Source organism: Bufo gargarizans, chromosome 1 (assembly GCF_014858855.1).
Source record: "Bufo gargarizans isolate SCDJY-AF-19 chromosome 1, ASM1485885v1, whole genome shotgun sequence".
In the NCBI taxonomy this organism is placed as follows: domain Eukaryota; kingdom Metazoa; phylum Chordata; class Amphibia; order Anura; family Bufonidae; genus Bufo; species Bufo gargarizans.
The window spans coordinates 464,864,761-464,887,286 of record NC_058080.1 but is presented as its reverse complement, the minus strand read 5'-3'; the positions used below and the strand labels follow the sequence as shown (position 1 = coordinate 464,887,286).

At 41.9% G+C, this 22,526-nt stretch overlaps 2 protein-coding genes across 2 annotated transcripts in view; one reads left to right on the top strand and one right to left on the bottom strand.

The window, feature by feature from the left end:
• IPO4 (importin 4) overlaps positions 1-22,526 on the top strand; it is a 133,847-nt gene that overhangs the window by 89,894 nt on the left and 21,427 nt on the right. Inside the window, exons 25-26 of the mRNA XM_044273143.1 lie at positions 14,094-14,219; positions 17,491-17,699. Of these exons, the coding sequence (XP_044129078.1) occupies positions 14,094-14,219; positions 17,491-17,699 (335 nt within the window). The remainder of the gene's footprint in view (positions 1-14,093; positions 14,220-17,490; positions 17,700-22,526) is intronic.
• Positions 1,307-11,885, bottom strand: LOC122922526. Its single transcript, XM_044273155.1, has 2 exons — positions 11,321-11,885; positions 1,307-2,268 (listed from the first exon to the last, which is right to left on the bottom strand). Exons 1-2 carry the CDS (start codon positions 11,463-11,465, stop codon positions 1,595-1,597), a joined length of 819 nt encoding a protein of 272 aa, XP_044129090.1. The 5' UTR covers positions 11,466-11,885; the 3' UTR covers positions 1,307-1,594.

Here is a 22,526-nt window from a genome sequence, read left to right as displayed (position 1 = left end):
TTTAACTTAAAAATGACAGACGCTGAAATCAACTCATCTGTCTCTATTGTATACTGCTGTTAGCACGGGCAGCATAAAGGTGATGACAGGTTCCCTTTAAAGGGAATCTGTCATCTGCTGTTACCATTTTAAGCTGTCACCATTGCCATATTCACTAAAGTACCTTTTTTCCTGCAGTCGTCTTCCTTCTTTATTACGTTTTGTCCTTTTGATAAAAAAAGCCCTTTTTATGATATGCTAATGAGGCTCCAAGGTGCCCAGAGGGGCGTTTTTTTTCCCCCTCTCTGGTGCCCATTGACACCCCCCTGCAGTGCCCAGCCCGCCTTAATTTGAATCCCAAGAACGCCTCCTGATCCTCAAATAACCTCCCACAACCCCGGCAAATGGTTCCGCCCCCTCCCCACATCATCGTCTACCTTCTAGAACAGTGTTTCCCAACCAGTGTGCCTCCAGCTGTTGCAAAACTACAACTCCCAGCATGCCCGGACAGCATTTGGCTGTGCGGGCATGCTGGGAGTTGTAGTTTTGTAACAGCTGGAGGCACACTGGTTGGGAAACACTGTTCTAGAAATGCCCTGTCCTTCTTCCTGTCAGCGGTCAGAAATCTTGCGCAGGCGCAGTACCGCCTGCGGCCTGCGCAATCATCAACCTCCTCAGGGCAACAGCCTCAAAAGTCTCACTGGGCATGCGCAGAGCCCAGTGATGTAATCTGAGCGCTGCGGGAGGTTATTTGAGGATCAGGAGGCGTTCTTGGGATTCAAATTAAGGCGGGCTGATGTAACAGAGAGAGAGCTGAACCTCTAGGAATAACGGCAATGTCTGTTGCTCCTAGAGACTTATTTGCATATATTAAAACATAAATTTTCTCAGCAATGCGAGTACATATGAACATGAGACCAACACAGATGCCAATGGCAGTCCCCATAATCTTGTATAGAAAAAGTTTCTTGATCACGGTCTGGTTTTATAGGTGACACATTCCCTTTAAAGGATAACTGTCATATTTTCATAAAAAAAATCCATTTTAGCATATGTTACTACTACGGCAGTTTTGAATTCTACATTATGAGGATCTTCTCAAGATGGCTCCTCTGCCAGTTCTCCGAGGCCAAAACTGCATTCCCTCAGGTCACATACAAACTTGCTGTAGCCAGCAGCTTCCTGCCAGCCAATCAGATGGGATTACCGAGAGACCCGCCTCCTCACTCTGAAGCCTAATGTAGGCATGCAGTTTGAAGGACCGCCCCTCTGTCTTCCTAGCCGCAGACATGAGCCATAGCAATGGTCTTTTAAGGGAGCAGTGGAAAGGGACAGGGGACATTAATGAAAGCTGTTATAAGGTAATTACAGATCTTTTGACAATCGTTGACAGACTAACTCAGGTATACAGGCCTAGCTCTAATAAACTAGCAAAAAACATATGACGGTTATCCTTTAAGGGTCAAACCCCATGCAAGGTAAAAAACTAAAAGCTAAGGAAAAAGCTTCCAGCTCGGTGAAGGCCAGTGGTGAGCTGCCCCCTAATCATAATGTAACACAAAGCGCATGTTCTACAATTCATAGAGGAAATGCCAGTAAATTATCTATGGTATTATTATTTTGGCATGATGTGTTCTCCGTCCTTGACTTGCACTTGTTCCAGTGCACTGTATACAGTGTTTAGTGGCTGAGAAACCTGAAACCTTAAGAAGCTGCAAAGAGAATCTAAAGCCAGTATAGACCATGAACATACTGCGATGAAAGGGGGGAGAAAGTAGAAGGCGACTACGCTGCTTGTGATAAGTAAAAGAGGTGGCACTAGTTGCTTGAACGTTCTCTTTTTTTCAAACCATATATTTGAGATTGATTCCCTTTTTTCCATAGTACTGTGAAATAAAGTGGCGCCAAGTACTAGTCCAATTGCTAGAAGCAGCCATTCACAGGTTCTGCTTGCATGAATGTATGTAAAAAGGCACTCCCATTCCCCATGGGCACATTCTGGTGCGATGTCTAAATATTCTGGAATCATATGCTTGCCATATAAAGCGGCGATTAGCCAACAAGTCAAACTGAGAAGACGAGACTGTACGGAGAGAGGGGTTTCAGCCACGCATTGGCCACTCCACTTGTTCATACGTGGTCGACTCCACTCTTCACTGAAGCATATCCATGGGATCAGCAGAGGGATAGATCGATAGGTCTCATTTTGAAATGATAGAAATCTCAGGAAAACCACGTCTGTGCTAGGAGATAGTAACCAACCACCAAACCATAGACCTAGCAGGAATCCTGTAACAGAGAAGAAGTTAATGTACATCTGCATTGTGGATGTGTACATTTTTATTACTGATCTCTAGATACAGTAGGACATAAAATTCAAGGTGTGTGATGGAGGGAATTGAGAGCTACAGATTTTAAGTTTGCAAGGTTTCTACTAGGCTTCTTTACTTTTCATCATTTTTATTTTTAACTCCGATCTTTTTTTCTGTGTATTCAGATGGGCTGGCTAAGCGGCTGATTGTAGGGAAGGAAACGTTCTTTCCTGACAGTTGGCTGCTCGTTCAGCGAAGCAGACCGCGTATTTCCATACAGTGATGATCTTCACAGTATGAAGACGAGGAATCTCTATTGCGATCACTCGTCCTCCTACAGAAGCCATAATTGGCGGTGCCTGCATGAGCAACAGGATCACCCGATGAACGAGTGTTTTGCTCGTTCATCGGGTGATTGGCGGCACATTTAGATGGCTAGGTGATCAGAAATGGTCGGTCCTGTGATGATCTGGACCAGGCATGGGCAAACTTCTGCTCTCACGCTGTTGTAAAACTACAAATCCCATCATGACCTGCTGATAGCTGTAGGCAGACTGGGCATACTGGTTGTTGTAGTTTTACAACAGCTGGAGAGCCGCAGTTTGCCCATCCCTGATCTGGACAATTATTGGTGCATCCAAATGCAACTTTAAAGTAAAATTCCACTTTAAACAGCACCTACTAAACGGTAGGATTGATCATGCTGATTAAACCCATACCTTTCTTTTGTCTATATGTTCAATTGCTGCCAATCTGCATTTTTTGTTTATGTGCAAAATGAGCATGTTGGAACACCAGGGGCCGGACTGGGTCCTTGGAGTGCAGCTTTTGTAAGGCCCCTGAGCTCTGCACAATACACCCCTCCCCCGTGCTTGACAGGGCTAGACCTCTTGTCTAGCCCTGTATTCTTGCGCCTGTGTCAAGTCAGCTGACAGACTCGACGCTTGTGCAGTGGATCTGATGCTGTTTTCCAAGCTCATCAGATCCACTGCACAATGGCCGAGTCCTGAGCTGACTCGGCGCTTATGCAATTGATCTGCTGCTGCTTCCGAGCTTCTAGTCTAAAGATGCAACAGCTTTATCATCCAGCATCAGCCATTATGATAAATCCAGCAGCTTACACGGTATTACTTTTAGACAGTATTTTGGCCATGCACAGAATTGTGGTGTAAATCTGACATGGGATTTGCAATACACCAAATTTATAAGGGCCCATGCCTGAATAGCAATTTGTCTAATATTTAGACTAGGATTCATATTCTTAGACAGCACAAAGGTTCAACAGTATTAGTAAATCTGCCCCAATGTTACTATTGCAAGCAAAGTGCCAGCACCAAATTCATTGTATTGAACACAAATTGTAATCGGTGTGTTACAACAATGGTAAATAATGTTTTATATGAACATAACTGATCCTCAGAATAATGGCCTTTGCTCTTGGTGAATTTAGAACTACATTTTTGTGAGTATTGTTTATATCTGCATACATTTTAATACCTTTCATACCTCGGTTATATTTCTCACAGTTCTGATAGATAGACATCAGATGTCAGGTAGTCACTAGTGTACCTTATTTATAATGTAATCGCAGAGTACCTTCACCAGTGTAAAACATAATCTTTAATGATGATCATTAAAAATCACCCAATTTGTGCCCTTAAAAAGCAATTAACAATGAGGGTGGGCACGACAAGGAAAGGAAAATTGAATCACCCTCACACTTGCCCTATCCAACTATAGGCCCTGCCTAGCAAAACAAAATGGCCGCCCGATAGGGGCGATCCCGTGTCTGGAACCTCCTGTCAGGCCCTATATGTTCCTGACAAGGGATAGATACCGCCACCCAAGAAGAGACCTAGTATGACTATAGTCCAATAGTAATGTCACAAGTCAATGCATGTATCAGAAAATAATAGTTACAACAAAAAGAATCGCACATAATACATATATGCTCCCAAGTAAACCAGGTTTTGGTCACCAGTGGAAAAAAAGGAGCACATGCCATATGTCCCAGGAATGCAAACTTTGTGCCCACGTGTTTTTATGAACCGTTCTCTGGGGTCATTTCATCAGGGGACCACATATAACAAAAAGACTCCAAAAAACAAACCATACAGGAATGGAGGCAATAATATGTGTGCAAATCAGATTATATTCTTGTAGTAAAACCCAAATGATAATGGTAAATCTCATGGCCATAAAGAAAGACAATTCCCACATATTTGGGACCAAATATATTGCATCTGCGTCACATACCAAATGTCCACACTGCTGCTACTACTGAGACCCTTTTAAAAATACACCACACACCATTTAAATACTGATAATCAAAGTATGGCTTTCAACAAAAATCTAAATTGCAGCAGGATAGGCCAATAAACATAACAATCATTATGACAGAAAGGGGAGGATATGATTATACGTCCCCGAATCCTAGATAAGATGCCAAGCTTGGAGAGGGTACAATAAGGGATCAGTGTGGGTCAGCACAGGAGCATTGGTGGTGCAGTGGTGGCCATCTTGATGGCAAGTCGGGTCTCTTTCCATACCTCAGCTATAGCAAATGTAGTTCAACATGCATTCCTAAATGAAAGACTTTTAGTATATTAGGTGATTTTTTTTTTTTTATAGTATATATCTTAAAGGGGTAATTAAGAAATTATAAATACTTAAAGGGAACCTGTCACCGGGATTTTGTGTATAGAGCTGAGGACATGGGTTGCTAGATGGCCGCTAGCACGTCCGCAATACCCAGTCCCCATAGCTCTGTGTGCTTTTATTGTGTAAAAACAACTATTTGATACATATTTAGCTCTATACCGAAAATCCAGGTGACAGGTTCCCTTTAAATATTACTTTATTATAAATATATTGTTATTACCGTAGTTATAATAGCTTTTTTTGTCCGGGGAGCAGTCATCAGGGAAAATAAAATGGCTGCTGTCCTATAAGTACACACAGAACCTATCCTGATCACAAAGCAGGACAAGTTACTTCACAACACTGAGCTAAAGAGCTTAACTCATCCTTAGATCTTCAGCTGAATCTCTGTAGGAATGGAGTTCATGAGGACACATGATGTGCAGAGAGGACAGGCAGGATAGACTGTGGCTGTGGTAATCGAGACTGCATAAGTGCTGCGGCACATTAGCCACAACCTCCTATCTGTACTTCATATTCTTTTGAACGTCATTCCTACAGAGCTCCAGCTAAAGATCATATTAAACTGTATTCAAGAACATATTTTCTGACAAGCAGATAGGAGGATGAGGTAGCTCTTTAGCTCAGTGTTCTGAAGTAACTTGTTCTCGTTTGTGGTTAGGACAGGTTGTGTGTACTAATAGGATGGCGGCCATTTTATTTCTCCTAATGATTACTTCCTAGACAAAATGAGCCGTTATAACTAATGAAAAGTATTTGGGATTATATTTATAATAAAATAATATTTAAGTATTTTCATTTTCTTGATTCCCAGAGAACCCCTTTAAGGTCCCTTTACACAGGCCAAACTTTGTCTAGATAATCACTAACAAGCGTTCTTATGAACGCTCCCTGGCAGTTAGCTGCTGGTGTAAAGTGCTGACGATCATCCGATGAATGAGTGAGACGCATGTTTATCGGGTAATATGATCGTTTGTGCAGTCACCACAATCGTTTGTCGGAAGCAGATCATGCTGTGTAAACACGCTCTGCTGCCACCAAACAGCAAGTCTGTATGGTGATGAGCGATGGTATTAGTGATCACTCCTCCTCATACTGTGGAGGAGAGCGCTGTATGTAAATGCAGGGGTCACCTTCACCGACGAGCAGGCAATTGTCAGGAAGGAATGCTACCTTCCTGACAATCTCTGCTTGATTTAACAGTGTAAGCCTTTAGAAAATGCCAGGGAAGGCCACAGACTCCCAGAGGATAGGTCAATAAAGATAAGAACAGAGTCAAAGTCCGGATTAGGATGTGTTGCCAAGGTAAAGCAGAAAACTGAATGTACACGGGGTGGGGGCGGTTGATGATAATGGAAATACTGGCAAGATTTTTCATAAACTTATTTTAAAATAATTGTCATCCATTGTTTACCCATAACTACCATCAGATTGTTACCACTTCTGTCCACTGAGCTCTATGTGCGTGGATTCTCGGATAGTCAAAATCAGTAAATGTTAGAAAACTTGTCGCAGATGCATTGAACAGCCAGATCAATAGTAACCAAGCTCAGCCGAGTGTAATGATACCAAGCTCAGCTGAGTGATCCATCCGCTTCTTCATACTGGATTTAAAAAAATGTACCTTTTAAAGGAAACTTGTCAGGTTAAACATAATGTCTGAGCTTAACCCTTTTACGCCCAGCGCCGTACGGCGCTGGGTGGGTGTTTAAAGATGGCGCCCGCTCCTACCTGCTGCGGGCGCCATGGCCGCGGGTGGCTTCTTTTAGCAGACAACCACGGCTCATGTCCGCAACCGGCAGTAATGCCGATCGTGGACATTTAACCCCTCAGATGCCGTGGTCAATCCTGATCAAAAATTCATACACACCTCAAAATGGTATCAATGAAAAGTTCAGATTGCCCCGCAAAAAATTAGCCCACATACAGCTCTGTACATCTGATTACAAAAAAGTTATAGGGGTCAAAATATGGCGACAAAAAATAAAACTGATCTTTTCCCACATATACATATAAGGTATCGGCAGATTCATACTGACCTGTAGTATAAAAGTAAGTGGTCATTTTTATCGTACATCGATCGTCGTAATTAAAAACCCCATAAAACTGTAGTGGAATCGCATTTTTTATTTTTTTTGCAATTTCACCCCATTTGGAATTTTCTTCCCGCTTCCCACTACATCATATGCAATATTAAATGGTGGCGTTGGAGTGTAAAACTTTTCCCGCAAAAAACAAGGCCTCATATGGCTATGTGAACAGAGAAATAAAAAATTTATGGCTCTGGGATTGGAGGGAGCCCCAAACGAAAACACAAAAAAAAAAAAACCTCCGGTCCTGAAAGGGTTAAGGCAACATTATAGAGGACGAGCAGCTGAACAGAGTGATATACAGTGAAGAACAGAAGTATTTGAACACCCTGCGATTTTGCAGGTTCTCCCACTTAGAAATCATGGAGGGGTCTGAAATTCACATTGTAGGTGCATTCCCCCTCTGAGAGACAGAATTTTAAAAAATAAAATTCAGGAAATCACATTGTATGATATTTTTAGAGATTTTTTTGTCTTGCACTGCTGAACATAAGTATTTGAACACCTGAGAAAATCAATGTTAATATTTAGTACAGAAGCCTTTGTTTGCAATTACAGAGGTCAAATGTTTCCTGTAGTTCTTGACCAGGTTTGCACACACTGCAATGGGGATTTCTATTGGATTTAGGTCTGGAGACTGGCTAGGACACTCCAGAACGTTGATATGCTTCTTAGGCCTCATGCACTCGACCATATGGCTTTTTCAGTATCTTGCGGTCTGCAAAAAACGGATCCACAAAAAATATGGATGACGTCCGTGTGCATTCTGTTTTTTGCGGAACGGAACAGCTGGCCCCTGATAGAACAGTACTATCGTTGTCCGTTATGCGGACAATAATAGGACATGTTCTATCTTTGAACGGAAATACGGAAGGCATACGGAGTACCTTTAGTTTTTTTTGCGGATTCATTGAAATGAATGGTTCCATATACGGTCCGTATACGGAACACAAGAAAAAGGGAACGTAAACGGGGAAAAAACCATTCGTGTGCAAGAGGCCTTACGGAGCTACTCCTTGGTTATCCTGGCTGTGTGCTTCGGGTCGTTGTCATGTTGGAAGACCCAGCCACGACCCATCTTCAATGCTCTGACTGAAGGAAGGAGGATGTTGCTCAAAATCTCACAATACATGGCCCCATTCATCCTCTCCTTAATACAGTGCAGTCGTCCTGTCCCCTTCGCAGAAAAGCACCCCCAAAGCATGATGTTAGCACACCCATGCTTCACAGTAGGGATGGTGTTCTTCGGATGCAACTCATCCTTCTTTTTCCTCCAAACATAACGAGGGAAGTTTAGACCAAAAAGTTCTACTATGGTCTCATCTGACCACATGACTTTCTCCCATGCCTCCTCTGGATCATCCAGATGGTCATTGGCAAACTTCAGACGGGCCTGGACATGTGATAAGTTGATCAGGGGAACCTTTTGTGCAATGCATGATTTGAAACCATGACAGCGTAGTGTTCTACCGACAGTGACCTTTAAAACTGTGGTCCCAGCTCTCTTCATGTCATTGACCAGCTCCTCCCTTGTAGTTCTGGGCTGATTCCTCACCTTTCTTATTATCAGTGATACCCCATGAGGTGAGATCTCGCATGGAGCCCTAAGCCAAAGGAGACTGACAGTCGTCTTTAGCCTCTTCCATTTTCTAACAGTTGCTCCAACAGTTGATCTATTTTCACCAAGCTGCTTGGCAAATGCTTCGTAACCCTTTCCAGCCTTGTGGAGGTCCACATTTTTGTCTTTGGTGTCTTTTGATAGCTCTTTGGTCTTGCCCATGGTAGTACTTGGCGTCTGACTGACTGTGGGGTGAACAGGTGTCTTTAAAGAGCTCAGACAGGTGCTACTAAGTTAGATTAATGAGTGGAGTAGAGGTCGATTTTTTTAAAGGCAGAGTAACAGGTCTTTGAGAGCCAGAATTCTTGCTTTTTCTCAGGTGTTCAAATACCTATGTTCAGCAGTGCAAGACAAATAAGTTCTTTAAAAATCATACAATGTTATTTCCTGAATTTTATTTTTTAAATTCTGTCTCTGAGTGGGAATGCACCTACAAGGTGAATTTCAGACCCCTCCATGATTTCTAAGTGGGAGAACTTGCAAAATCGCAGGGTGTTCAAATACTTCTGTTCCTCACTGTATAGTTTTATGGGAAAAGATTCAGTATAACTTGTAATTTATTCATTTAAATTCATTTAAGCTCATTCTGAGGTTTAAAGTCAAGGAGTCAGTCCTATCAGTGATTGACAGCCTTCCCTAATGACTAGGTATACAGAGAACTGTCAATCACTGATAGGACCGCCTCCTGGACTTCAAAGCTCAGAAGGAGCAGAAAATCTGCTCAGCTCCTGCTGCTTTATAACATGCTACCTGCATGTTATTTAGCATTTTCATGCCTGGGCCTCTCACATGGATTATACTTATCCTGCTTCCTGGCAGCTCTGTCACTCGTGATCTCTGCACGGCTTCTCCCCGTTGCGTGGATCAAAACATACGGTGGCGGGTGCAGCCAATGGCATGCCGCAATGGGGACGAGTCTCGTTAGCATCGCAGGTGACGCTATTGTGGCCTGCTATTGGGTATACCTCCAGCTGAACCGCGTCCCCCGAAGCATGTACAGATGTGTTAACTAAACTAGTTGTTTTAAGCCGACACCTTTAATCACTTTTCAATGGCTTTTGTTTCAGGATATCAAGATGAGTTAAGAAATTTGAGTTAACAGTGTTAACTCTGCTACATCCGTAAATAGAAAGTTCCTGGCAGCAGATCGCTGTTTAGACAGTATAGCTAGTGCTCAATAGAAATGATGATTTTTGGTGTGGGCAGAATAACTTGATTATCTGATGAACGAGGGTTCATTGCTCATTCACTGAGTGATCGTCGGCACCTTTTACACAGGCCAATTATCATGAACAAGCGTTTATATAAACACCCTTCCCAGATAATTTGCTTGATTATTGGTCCCTGTAAAAGGACCTTAAGGGCTTATGCACATGACCTTGATTGGCCCGGAAATCACGGTCCAGGTGTCAGACGGTTCTCCTCGGCTGACCGCAACTACCCTAAACTGAACCGACTGTTTTACAATACAATCACAGTTTAGTACAAGGGATCCGTGATCAGATATGAACTGACTGCATCTTGGTACACTGTTCAGAGGAGCCGCGGTCGGCCCAGGAGACAATCGTGGTCGTGTGCATGAACCCTTAGGCTGAGTTCACACAGGCGTGACGGATATGTTTAGGATGCGTCCCGGGTGTACTGCGGCAAACCCGCGCGAGTATCACCACGGTGATGGATCATGTGATTGGACCACGTGATTTGACGTCACCACAGGTCATTTAGCCGGCAGCTCATGATTAAAGAAGTAAGAAGAGACCGGCAGCTACGCGATCAAGAGGAGAAGATGAGTTAATTTTTTATTTATTTTTTTAACCCTCAATTGACCACCTACTAAGCATTCTGTATTAAAGAATGCTATTATTTTCCCTTATAACCATGTTATAAGGGAAAATAATACAGTGAATAGACTGTCATCTTGGCAACCATGCATGAAAATCGCACCGCATCCGCACTTGATTGCGGATGCTTGCGATTTTCACTCAGCCCCATTCACTTCTATGGGGCCTGCGTTGCGTGATAAACGCACAATATAGAGCATGCTGCGATTTTCACGCAACTTATAAGTGATGCGTGAAAATCACAGCTCATGTGCACAGCCCCATAGAAATGAATGGGTCCAGATTCAGTGCGGGTGCAATGCGTTCACCTCCCGCATTGCACCTGTGCGGAAATCTCCCCCGTGTGAACTCAGCCTTAGTGAAAGGTATCAGCACATTCAGCTGAGCTAGCCCTACGAGGCATTTCATTTGGTTTAACAGGGAATTTTCTGACAGACTCCCTTTAAGTATGTGTGATAGTATTATAGATGGTCATATATGGCTGGCTAATATGTGTGATAGTACATGAAATGCTGTAGATGGTCATATACTCCAAAACCTTGCTTGTGGGGATTTGTTTTATGACAACCAGTGTGTGTATAGTAGGTGGCTGGCTGGAGGACCAGAATTACAATAGGAGAAGTTGCTTATGTTTAGAGTACAGGTGTTGGCACTTTATGCATACAAAGGTCCTGAAGTCACCGGTTAACATAATAAGCCACAAACCCTAAAATTACACACCCTCTAAAACCTTCTTTTATAAATTTGAGCATGAAATAAGGTACTGTATAGGAAGTCTTAGGTGTTGTACAAAGCTGCAAGATGTAAAGACACTCTTACCTGTGATGACTGTGTCTGTCATTAGGAGAATGAGCAGGGAAATGGTAGATGACTGACTGCGAGCTTCTCGTAGAAAGAGGAATGGCAAAAAATTGAAGAAGCATTTTCCCACCTGCATACATAGGACAGCCGCTTGTATTTCCATAGCTCTCAAAGCACCGTGTTCACATGCACTCTTTCTGCAGTTTCCCGTCAGTAGACGCACAACTCTCACTTCATGGTTGTCTGCCCAGGAGCAGGTCCTTTGCGTCTCACACTAATGTCTTGGCATAAGCTTGTTTGTCTAGGTTTGCCTTCTCTTGTCCTGCTCCCCTTCTCTTGTCACAGACAGGTCTTTCTCCACGTTTACACATCAAGGGTATCAGTTTTTGGTGGGTTTGCGACAGTAACGATAGGAGCTCATCAAGTGACCTGTGCGCTGCTGTGACTTCGACTTTACTCTGAGCTTACTCCTCTCTGCATATTTGCTCTTCAGGTAATTATCCTGTAGAGCAGGTAGATCAGCCAGATCAGGTGGAGGCTGTCCCGCTCCCCTGCAGCTGAATTAGCAATGCCTACTGGTCATAAACTGTCTGGTGGTGATTCAACCCCCTGACTGGTTTCAGCTCTTGGCACAAATTCTGACATATTATGAAACTGCACACTAGGACTGGCCAGAAGCATGACAAATATTTGCTTTATTATGTGCCTCCCATCAAAATAACGGATTGCTGGTTCAGTACTATTTGTAGTAAATTCGCGGATCTCCGGGTATGTTCACACATGACTGAAATAGTCTGGAATCGCTATCACAGATCCACAAGGTTGTACAGTACCAACAAAGTGGATAAAATTTAAAGAAATCTCAGCCAAACTCTACACCCAAAAACTGTAGCGTTAACTGACCTGTGGTGTGAATTAGAAATCTGCCACACGTCAATTTATGCTGCCAACCCCCTCACCGATTTCAACCTTTGGAATGAAAAGGGTGAAGTCCACAGCCATTTTTGCGTCAAAAACACATCTAACAAGGAACCGTGGCAAAAACCTTTGCAGATTTTTCTACTGTATTTTCAGTCATGTGTGGATCTACCCCTAAAAATTCTAAGGTGCTCTGCTTTTTTTTTTTTTATGCACACACAATCCATTTACAGAATTTTTATCTCGCTCATTTAAACTGGAGTTTTTATACTTGACAACAACATTTAGGACTTTTCAAGTTTAAAAAGAAATGACTGTAGAAGAGTTATTCAGATCTCTTAGTTACAATTGCAGCGGCTCTGGACGGAGTGCCACCAAAAAGATGTAAACTTGTACAGATGTGCCCGCTCTTTAGCTTTTCTTGAATTTCATTAAAGGCGTCACTTCAGCAAATGGCATTTATCATGTAGACTAAGTTAATACAAGCCACTTACTAATGTATTGTGATTGTCCATATTGCTTCCTTTGCTGGCTGTATTCATTCTTCCATCACATTATACACTGCTCGTTTCCATGGTTACAGACCACCCTGTAATCCATCAGTGGTGGTCATGCTTGCACACTATTGGTAAAAGCACTAGGCTGTGTGTGTTCCTACGGTCCTGGCCACTAAAGAAAGATGGCGATTTTTCATATAGTGTACAAGCACGGCCACCGCTGATGGATTGCAGGGTGATCATAACCATGGAAACGAGAAGTGTATAATGTGATGGAAAAATGAATTCAGCCAGCAAAGGAAGCAATATGGACAATCACAATACATTAGTAAGTGCCTTGTATTAACTTTCTCTACGTGATAAATGCCACTTACTGACGTGAGACAACCCCTTTAAAGAACCCCAGTTTCTCAAGATGCAAAATTGATACAATTTTACACCATCCAGTAGTGTACTTTGAGTCCATATAGGTGACAGATCACTTCAGTCACAGCCATTCATTAAAATAACACACAAAGTATATATTGCTTTTTTTATTATTGTTTGTGGGAGTCTATGGGGTCAGATGGCATTTATTGGAGGTGCCCACACATCTTTCATCTGTCATCTCGCCCCACACACTTTAGAATGTGTCTCACTAAGGGAGTACCTAACCTTTTTTTCCTTATGCCCATCTATAGTTGTGGTGTTTATCTTGTCCACATTGCTGGTACCATGAAATGATGCAGATTTGCCACACGCAGATCCGCAGCGTTTACACCCCATGCTCTTATACAGCAATTGTGATTCTGATATGCAAAGGAGCTTGAGGTGTTGACATTGCATGCTTTTTAAATGCTCCTGACAAAGTTTCTAAAAATAGAAAATATAGCTGCTCATACTGAACGTGTTAATGATGACTTCATTTAATTTTTATTGGTTTGCGAATGAGTGAGAGGATCAGTGGGGAACAGGGGTGCCTGTGCAGCAAGAGTTAATAGAAATGTGGATCCATACTGTTGTCTGTCGCTGGGACAGGTGGGTGATTGGGTCGTGGCATTACAGACCCATTTATTCATATCGGTGTACAGGGATATGGATGTATTACTTTGTGGGGGAGGGGCATAAAAACGGAATATTTGTCCTCAATGGAACAAAGCCTAGCTTTGTCTTCTGGCATGGAGCCTAAGTTCTATTTGTATGGTACGTTTTAGTGAATGTTTTGAGTGGCTTCCAGCGCTGGCAGTGAAATAGGAATCATATCAGCATTGTTTCAGACTATAAAGCAGTCACAAAAAATATATTGTGTGCCGCACCAAATGTCCCCAGAGGTAAACCGACATAATGCTGGAAATGGTGTGCGTCATGTAAAAAGTGATCTTGTATTTTACTCCCAGGCAGAGATGGACGCGATGTTGATGGAATATGCAGGAGAAGGAATTCCCTTGGTTGCTGCTGCAGTTGGTGGTGTGACATTTGCGCCATACTTTGCAGGTTTTCTTCCACTGCTCCTCAATAAAACGGTAAGTATTGGGGTGTTCATAAGACAAATGGATATGTACTGTGTGTGTGTATATGTGTGTGTGTGTGTATATATATATATATATATTAGAGAGGTCATTTATTAACTGTTATACGCCACTTTTTGGCGTACTAAAGTTGCAGATTTTGTTTATTAACACCGAAAAAAAATAGCAATGTTTCGACAGCAAAGTCTTTTTCAAGCTATATTTTCCCCATTCAAAGCACTTTTCCAGAGCAGTGAGAAAAATGGGTGATTCATCATTTTCCACACAATTTGTCACTACACATCTACAGGTCCTTCTAAAAAAATTAGCATATTGTGATGAAGTTCATTATTTTTGGTAATGTACTGATAAACATTAGACTTTCATATATTTTAGATTCATTACACACCAACTGAAGTAGTTCTAGCCTTTTATTGTTTTAATATTGATGATTTTGGCATACAGCTCCTGAAAACCCAAAATTCCTATCTCATAAAATTAGCATATCATGAAAAGGTTCTCTAAACAAGCTATTAACCTAATCATCTGAATCAACTAATTAACTCTAAACTCCTGCAAAAGATTCCTGAGGCTTTTAAAAACTCCCAGCCTGGTTCATTACTCAAAACCGCAATCATGGGTAAGACTGCCGACCTGACTGCTGTCCAGAAGGCCATCATTGACACCCTCAAGCAAGAGGGTAAGACACAGAAAGAAATTTCTGAACGAATAGGCTGTTCCCAGAGTGCTGTATCAAGGCACCTCAGTGGGAAGTCTGTGGGAAGGAAAAAGTGTGGCAGAAAACGCTGCACAACGAGAAGAGGTGACCGGACCCTGAGGAAGATTGTGGAGAAGGACCGATTCCAGACCTTGGGGGACCTGCGGAAGCGGTGGACTGAGTCTGGAGTAGAAACATCCAGAGCCACCGTGTACAGGCGCGTGCAGGAAATGGGCTACAGGTGCCGCATTCCCCAGGTCAAGCCACTTTTGAACCAGAAACAGCGGCAGAAGCGCCTGACCGGGGCTACAGAGAAGCAGCACTGGACTGTTGCTCAGTGGTCCAAAGTACTTTTCTCGGATGAAAGCAAATTTTGCATGTCATTCTGACATCAAGGTGCCAGAGTCTGGAGGAAGACTGGGGAGAGGGAAATGCCAAAATGCCTGAAGTCCAGTGTGAAGTACCCACAGTCAGTGATGGTCTGGGGTGCCATGTCAGCTGCTCGTGTTGGTCCACTGTGTTTTATCAAGGGCAGGGTCAATGCAGCTAGCTATCAGGAGATTTTGGAGCACTTCATGCTTCCATCTGCTGAAAAGCTTTATGGAGATGAAGATTTCATTTTTCAGCACGACCTGGCACCTGCTCACAGTGCCAAAACCACTGGTAAATGGTTTACTGACCATGGTATTACTGTGCTCAATTGGCCTGCCAACTCTCCTGACCTGAACCCCATAGAGAATCTGTGGGATATTGGGAAGAGAAAGTTGAGAGACGCAAGACCCAACACTCTGGATGAGCTTAAGGCCGCTATCGAAGCATCCTGGGCCTCCATAACACCTCAGCAGTGCCACAGGCTGATTGCCTCCATGCCACGCCGCATAGAAGCACTCATTTCTGCAAAAGGATTCCCGACCAAGTATTGAGTGCATAACTGAACATAATTATTTGAAGGTTGACTTTTTTTGTATTAAAAACACTTTTCTTTTATTGGTCGGATGAAATATTCTAATTTTTTTAGATAGGAAATTTGGGTTTTCATGAGCTGTATGCCAAAATCATCAATATTAAAACAATAAAAGGCTTGAACTACTTCAGTTGTGTGTAATGAATCTAAAATATATGAAAGTCTAATGTTTATCAGTACATTACAGAAAATAATGAACTTTATCACAATATGCTAATTTTTTTAGAAGGACCTGTACATAACTTTGGTGCTTCCTCAAGCAGTACAGAGGGACTAAAGACAGACAGTTGAAAACGCTGATCTTAATAAACGTCCTCCTATATATTTAATACAATCATCGACAAAAGAATAACCTGCAAAGAAGGAGTTGTTGGAATTGATTGAAACTTTGTGAATGTAATCGCTTACATGGTGATGTAAGTGATTATAATATTAAACCCAAAAGATAAGTTTTATTGGGGGGAAATTTTACAGCCTGTTATACCTCCTCTATCCTGGACACAAGATGAGATACGGTGGGACATGGAGGTATACAGGTTCTGTCTAGTATCCTGCAGCACATTTGTCCACACATATTGCAGCTAGACCTGTAGATCCTGTACACTCATAGGTTGCTGAAGCTGGTGACCCAGCAAGTCCCATAAATGCTTGATTTGCAAAAAAAACCTGTTCACCTGTCAGGCCAAGGAAGTGTTATGCTCCCATTTACATATATGCCCGAGACTAAACCGCATTCAGAGTTTTGCAGCAATCCGACATATTTTTGTCATTTATATACAGTACTTCCACAACTAGTACATACAGCTGTTGGGCTATTGTAGGCGAGTTTAAAGGGTTCCATAGACATCTAATGTTTATGGGGAGCTTCTGACTCTTCCCAGAAGATGTTGGAGGAGAGAAGGATCAAGCGAGTTGAATTTAAAGGGGTTCAGCAGTTATTTTAAACTGATGATCTTTCATCTGGATAGATCATCAGCATTTGATCGGCGGGGTCCGACACCTGGGACCCCCGCCAATCAGCTGTTTGAGAAGGCAGCGGCGCTCCAGGAGCTTCTTGTTGTTTACCACAGGCCCAGTGACGTCACGACTAGTATCAATGGCCTGGGCAGGGCTAAGCTCCATTCAAGTGAACAGAGCTTAGCCCTGCCCAGTCTAGTTGATACTAGTCGTGACGTCACTGGGCCTGCGGTAAACGGTGAGAAGGCCGCTGCGCTCCTGGAGCACCACTGCCTTCTCAAACAGCTGATGATCTATCCAGATGATAGATCATCAGTTTAAAATAACTGTAGAATCCCTTTAAATACCCAATCCTTTTGATCTCCACCAGAGGTGTCTGGCAGCAGCTTTTTTATTTATTTATTCCCCTTGATCCAAAGTGTGCATATGTATATGGGGGAGTCAGGCCAACAGCTATAATCACCTTAATATGACTGGTGCGTGTGCAATCGCAGGTAAAGCAGGGTGTGCAGCCGACCACCAATCTAATATATTGTGATTCTCTCCTTTTATGAATATTCTCTCTTTGAACTTAAAGAATCATTTCATCTCCTAACACATCCATGATAATCAAGTGAACCCTGTGATTTTTTTTCCTCTTCATACAGAAGTCCAGTTGCACTCCTGCAGAGAAATCCTTTGCAGTAGGCACGCTCGCAGAATCAATAGTTAGCCTGGGAGAGGCATCTGCTCAGTTTGTGGCACAGTTACTTCCTGCTCTCTTCAATGGGGCTCAAGATAAAGACAATGAAGTTCGTAGTAACGCAGTGTTTGGCCTTGGGGTCCTTGCAGAACATGGAGGTGCAGCCATACTTAAGTATCCTTGATTGGGTATAAATGCTTGCTCTTGCCGGATGGTTGCATTGTCCTACATTGTACACACCATATCAGATCCAGTGTTAAGAAGATCTATGATGGGGGTCACTTTATCAACTATGTATATATATTTCAGTTCATTACCATTGATATATTCTACAATTCATTGCTTGTGACACAACCTTTAAAAACAATTCTCCATTAACGTCCATAGAACATGCATAGAAGAAAAAAGTGCTGTGCTATTGTAATATACCTATCAGTTCTTATAGTCCATCTCAAAAAGCAAGTCCGCATTGGAGTTAGAAAGTCAGCGTGCCAGGACGCTTGGTAGTGATGTTTCAAGGGACACATTTATTTTGCAGACTGTTCATACATGTTAGCTTCCATATTGGCCGTTACAGTTTTTCAGACTGGGCGACGGATGAAAGATCTTTCTGGGAACAATCTTTTAAAGAAAGATCTTTCTTTCATGAACAGTCTTTCATTGAATGAATGATCTTTTGTCTGACTTTCAGATGAAAATATTAAACACGACTGACTTCTTTTCAAAAGTAATTGGTAAATTTCAAACAAAGAATGTTCATTTTAGTTGAAATCATCTGTTTTGATCAACTTTAGATGAATGTATTTGGCCACCTTCAGAGCTTTAGTAACCAGCGACACGTTATGAGGTAAGGCATTCTCACCATTACAGCCTTAAATCAATGACTGGCAGGTCTTGCTGACTAAGGCTACTTTCACACTGGCGTTTCTGGGTCCACTTGTGAGATCCGTTTCAGGGCTCCTGCATTTGGTCTCCGTAGCGTTTTTTAGGCGGTCACTAAAATGCAGCTTGCAGCGTTTTGGTGTCCGCCTGACTAGGCAGAGCCAAACTGATCCGTCCTGACTTACAATGTAAGTCAATGGGGGACGGATGCATTTTTCACTGACACAATATGGTGCAATTGAAAACGGATCCGTCCCCCATTGACTTTCGATTTAAGTCAAGACGGATCCATTTTGATTTAGACTTTTATTTTTTATGAATAATATGAACGGATACAAGCGTTTGCATTATCGGTGCGGATCCGTCTGTACAGATACAAGATGGATCCGCACCGAATGCCAGTGTGAAAGTAGCCTAACATAGCATTTGTTTTCTTTATTTTATGATGTTAAACCCAAAGTGACCTTATTCTCTGCACATGCGTTGTATACTGTAGGGTAGACAAGTCCGTCACGGTGACTGTTCCCTCTCTTGCAGCTGTCTCTGTTTTAACAATTTGTGTTGAACTCTTTTTTTCATTTTACATTTATAGTTGAAATCCAGTCCTAGAGACTGAGATGTCGGTAATCACTGCTATATGGATGTGTGTTTTTGTGTACACGCACATACATGCCGCATTGTGTATCGATATGTGATATTCATGGAGTGTACTGCACTGAAACAAATATCTGCTATATATTCACTCATAGTCTCAGAGAGCGAGCAAAGTGTCCAGGTACAGAGACCATGTGGCTAACAAATCCAAAGACCGATACAGTATTTGCCGGTGTATGACAAAGTATAACAGAACCACAGTATACAGAGGCACAATGAGCAGGTGACAATAGAGACGTCAGAGTCAGCTGAAATTTCCTATAGCAAATAAGCAAAATTCCGAATTTCTGAACCTTGCTTGCATACATGAGGCCACCCAAAGTAGATGCAAAGATCTAACACAGCAGGGAGCAGCACTGCAGAGGTATTCTGATGTCAGTAGTTCTCCTGTAACCAGCATAAATGAACTCTGGTCCTCCATTTTTCGCAGGACTCAGGGCTGAATTAACTGGATGAAAGATTGTTCTTCCACTGAGTACAGGGATCCTCCATTTAAAGCTAGTTTCACACTAGCGCTCTGCATTCTGGTATAGCCAGAAGCTCCCGCTTTGCCGCCGCGCCCCATTAGCCATAATGGGGATCAGCGGAGATCCGGCCGCAACCCAGCAAATATGCCGAGAATCGGCCGGACGAAAACAGCTGCACTTATGACTAGGCTGTATTGTTCCAAAATGGTGGGTTTGTGATGGCATGAACCACCTGCAGCAAGGTCTCCAGTTTTTACTTTTGCCTCAGAATGAATGTCAACAGTTATTTTTCTATGTGGTTAATTCAGTAAGCGGGTAGATTTTTGTACAGAGAGACACAAAACACAGAGCGCATTATTGGCTTCACTCTCATTTCAACAGGGTTTCTACAGATTTATGGTAAAGGACATTAGGATCGCTCCTTGTTATTCTCTTTTGTCACCCTTCTTCCTTCCCCCTTTTACCCTCTCCCTATCCCTTGTTTTTGTTTTATCATTGTATTATTTGTACTCCTTATTATCTTGAACCCCTATTTTGGGGGATTATAAGACTTGTACAAATTTATTTTGTCATTGTAAGCAAACTTACATACAAATTTTTGGTATGTATTTGTTTATTCCCTTTTTGAAAACAATAAAATCTATGTTTAAAAAAAACCCACAGAGCATACTTATACTTACAGGAACATAAGTATAAATTAACATTAATAAACTTTTATTTCCCTTGCATATGTTTATGATGACACATTAACCTGTGCAGATAGCACGTATATAAACGTCATGGCAGCTCTTTAATCCAAGCACTGCAGTGGCATCCATGAGGTTAATAGAGGGAGGGGGCTCCCTCTCTCAACCATCGGGCTGCTGCGCTGCGATGGCCTGATGGTTGCCAGAAAACCTAATAGTACGATACTTTTCAATGCAAGAGCATTTCAGCACCACTGGATCTTCAAGATCCAAGTGGGACTTAATAAAAAAAAAGTGTGAGAATAAAAAAAATATATATATAAATATGTAAAATAAAAAGAAAATAGCCTTTTCCCATATCCCCTCATTTATAAGAGATTAAAAAATGTGAAAACTAAAATAAACTTATAATTGGTATCGACGCATCCATAGTGACATGATCTATAAAATGATCATAGTACTAATCCCACAATGCTATTAAAAAAAAAATCATAAAAAGTGATCAAAAAGTCATATGCATGCCAAAAATGATATAAATAAAAACTACGACCCATCCCACAAAAAATAAGCCTTCATATAACTATGTTGACGGTCTTAGATTATGGTGATGCAAAAAAAATAAAAATTTAATAAAAAGTGATTTTATTATATAACTGTGGTAGAACATAAAACAATATAAATTTGGTATCCATAACCATATCAACCCACATAATAAAATTATCTTATCAAATATACCACATGGAGAACCTCAGAAAAAAAAATCAAAAAAACACTGGCAGAATTGCAATATTAGCCCACTTCACCTCACAAAAATGAAATAAAAAAACGATCAAAAAGTCGTATGTACCCAAAAATTGTACCATTAAAAACTACAGCCAATCCCGCAAAAAATGAGCCCCCACACAGCACATTCAACCAAATAAGAGTACTTTCACACTTGTGGCAGAGGATTCCGGCAGGCAGTTCCGTCAGCGGAACTGCCTGCCGGATCCTTCAATCCCGACGCAAACGGATGCATTTGTGAGACGGATCTGTCTCAAAAATGCATTGCAATACCGGATCAGTCTTTCCGGTTGTCATCTGGAAAAATGGATCTGGTATTTTTTTTTTTCTAATTTTTAAAGGTCTGCGCATGCTCAGACCGCAAAACCGGATCCATTTTGCCAAAACACTTGGGGCAGGATCCAGCATTAATGCATTTCAATGGAAATAAATGCCGGATCCGGCATTCTGGCAAGTGTTCAGGATTTTTGGCCGGAGAGAAAACTGCAGCATGCTGCGTTTTTTTCTCTGGACAAAAAACAAAAGAGGGACTGAACTGATGCATCCTGAACGGAATGCTCTCCATTCACAATGCATTAGGGTTCCCCTAGGACGGAACTCAATACCGGAAAACTTTAACGGAAGTCTGAAAGTACCCTAATAAAAAAGCTATGGCCCTTAAAATCTATTTCAGCAAATTGCACGTTAGAAAATGCAGATGCCACTCCTTTACTTTTGAATTCTGCCACCTACTCATACAGCAGTTTACGACCACATATGGGGTGTTTCATATATGAAAAACCGCAGCACTCACTTGTCTTTAATTATGCAGGATTTATTCACCAACAACAATGCAACGTTTCGACCGTCATGGTCTTTCTCTTTCTCTGGTTGCTTGAGAAAGACCATGACGGTCGAAACGTCGCATTGTTGTTGGTGAATATATCCTGCATAATTGAAGACAAGTGAGTGCTGCGGTTTTTCATATATGACGCATCCAAGGGGGAACTTCAGACTGGCTCCTAACACAGCTGGCACCACCACAAGAAAGGTTTCATTTTTTCGTTGTGCTGCTATTAAAAAATGTTCTACACATATGGGGTGTTGCCATATACAGGAGAAAATGGGTACCAAATTATGGGGTGCATTTTCTCCTGTTACCCCTTGTTAAAGTGAAAAATTTGGGCTTCAGCGACTTTCTTGTAAAAAATAAAAATTTTCATTTTCACAACCATTTGTTTTGAAATATTATGAAACGCCTGTGACATCACAGTGGTCAGTAAACCGCTAAATAAATTATGTGAGGGGTGTAGTTTCCAAAGTGGTGTCACTTTTGGGGGGTTTCTTCTGTAGGGGTGCCTTAGTGTGCCTTTAAATATGACACGACCCAAGAGCCATTCCAGCAAAATCTGCTCTCCAAAAACCATATGTTGTTCCTTTTCTTCTGCGTCCTGCCGTGTGCCCATACAGCAGTTTACAAACATAAATGGTGTGTTTTTGTAAACTGCAGAATTGGGATAATAGATATTGAGGTTCGTTTTGCTGTTAAC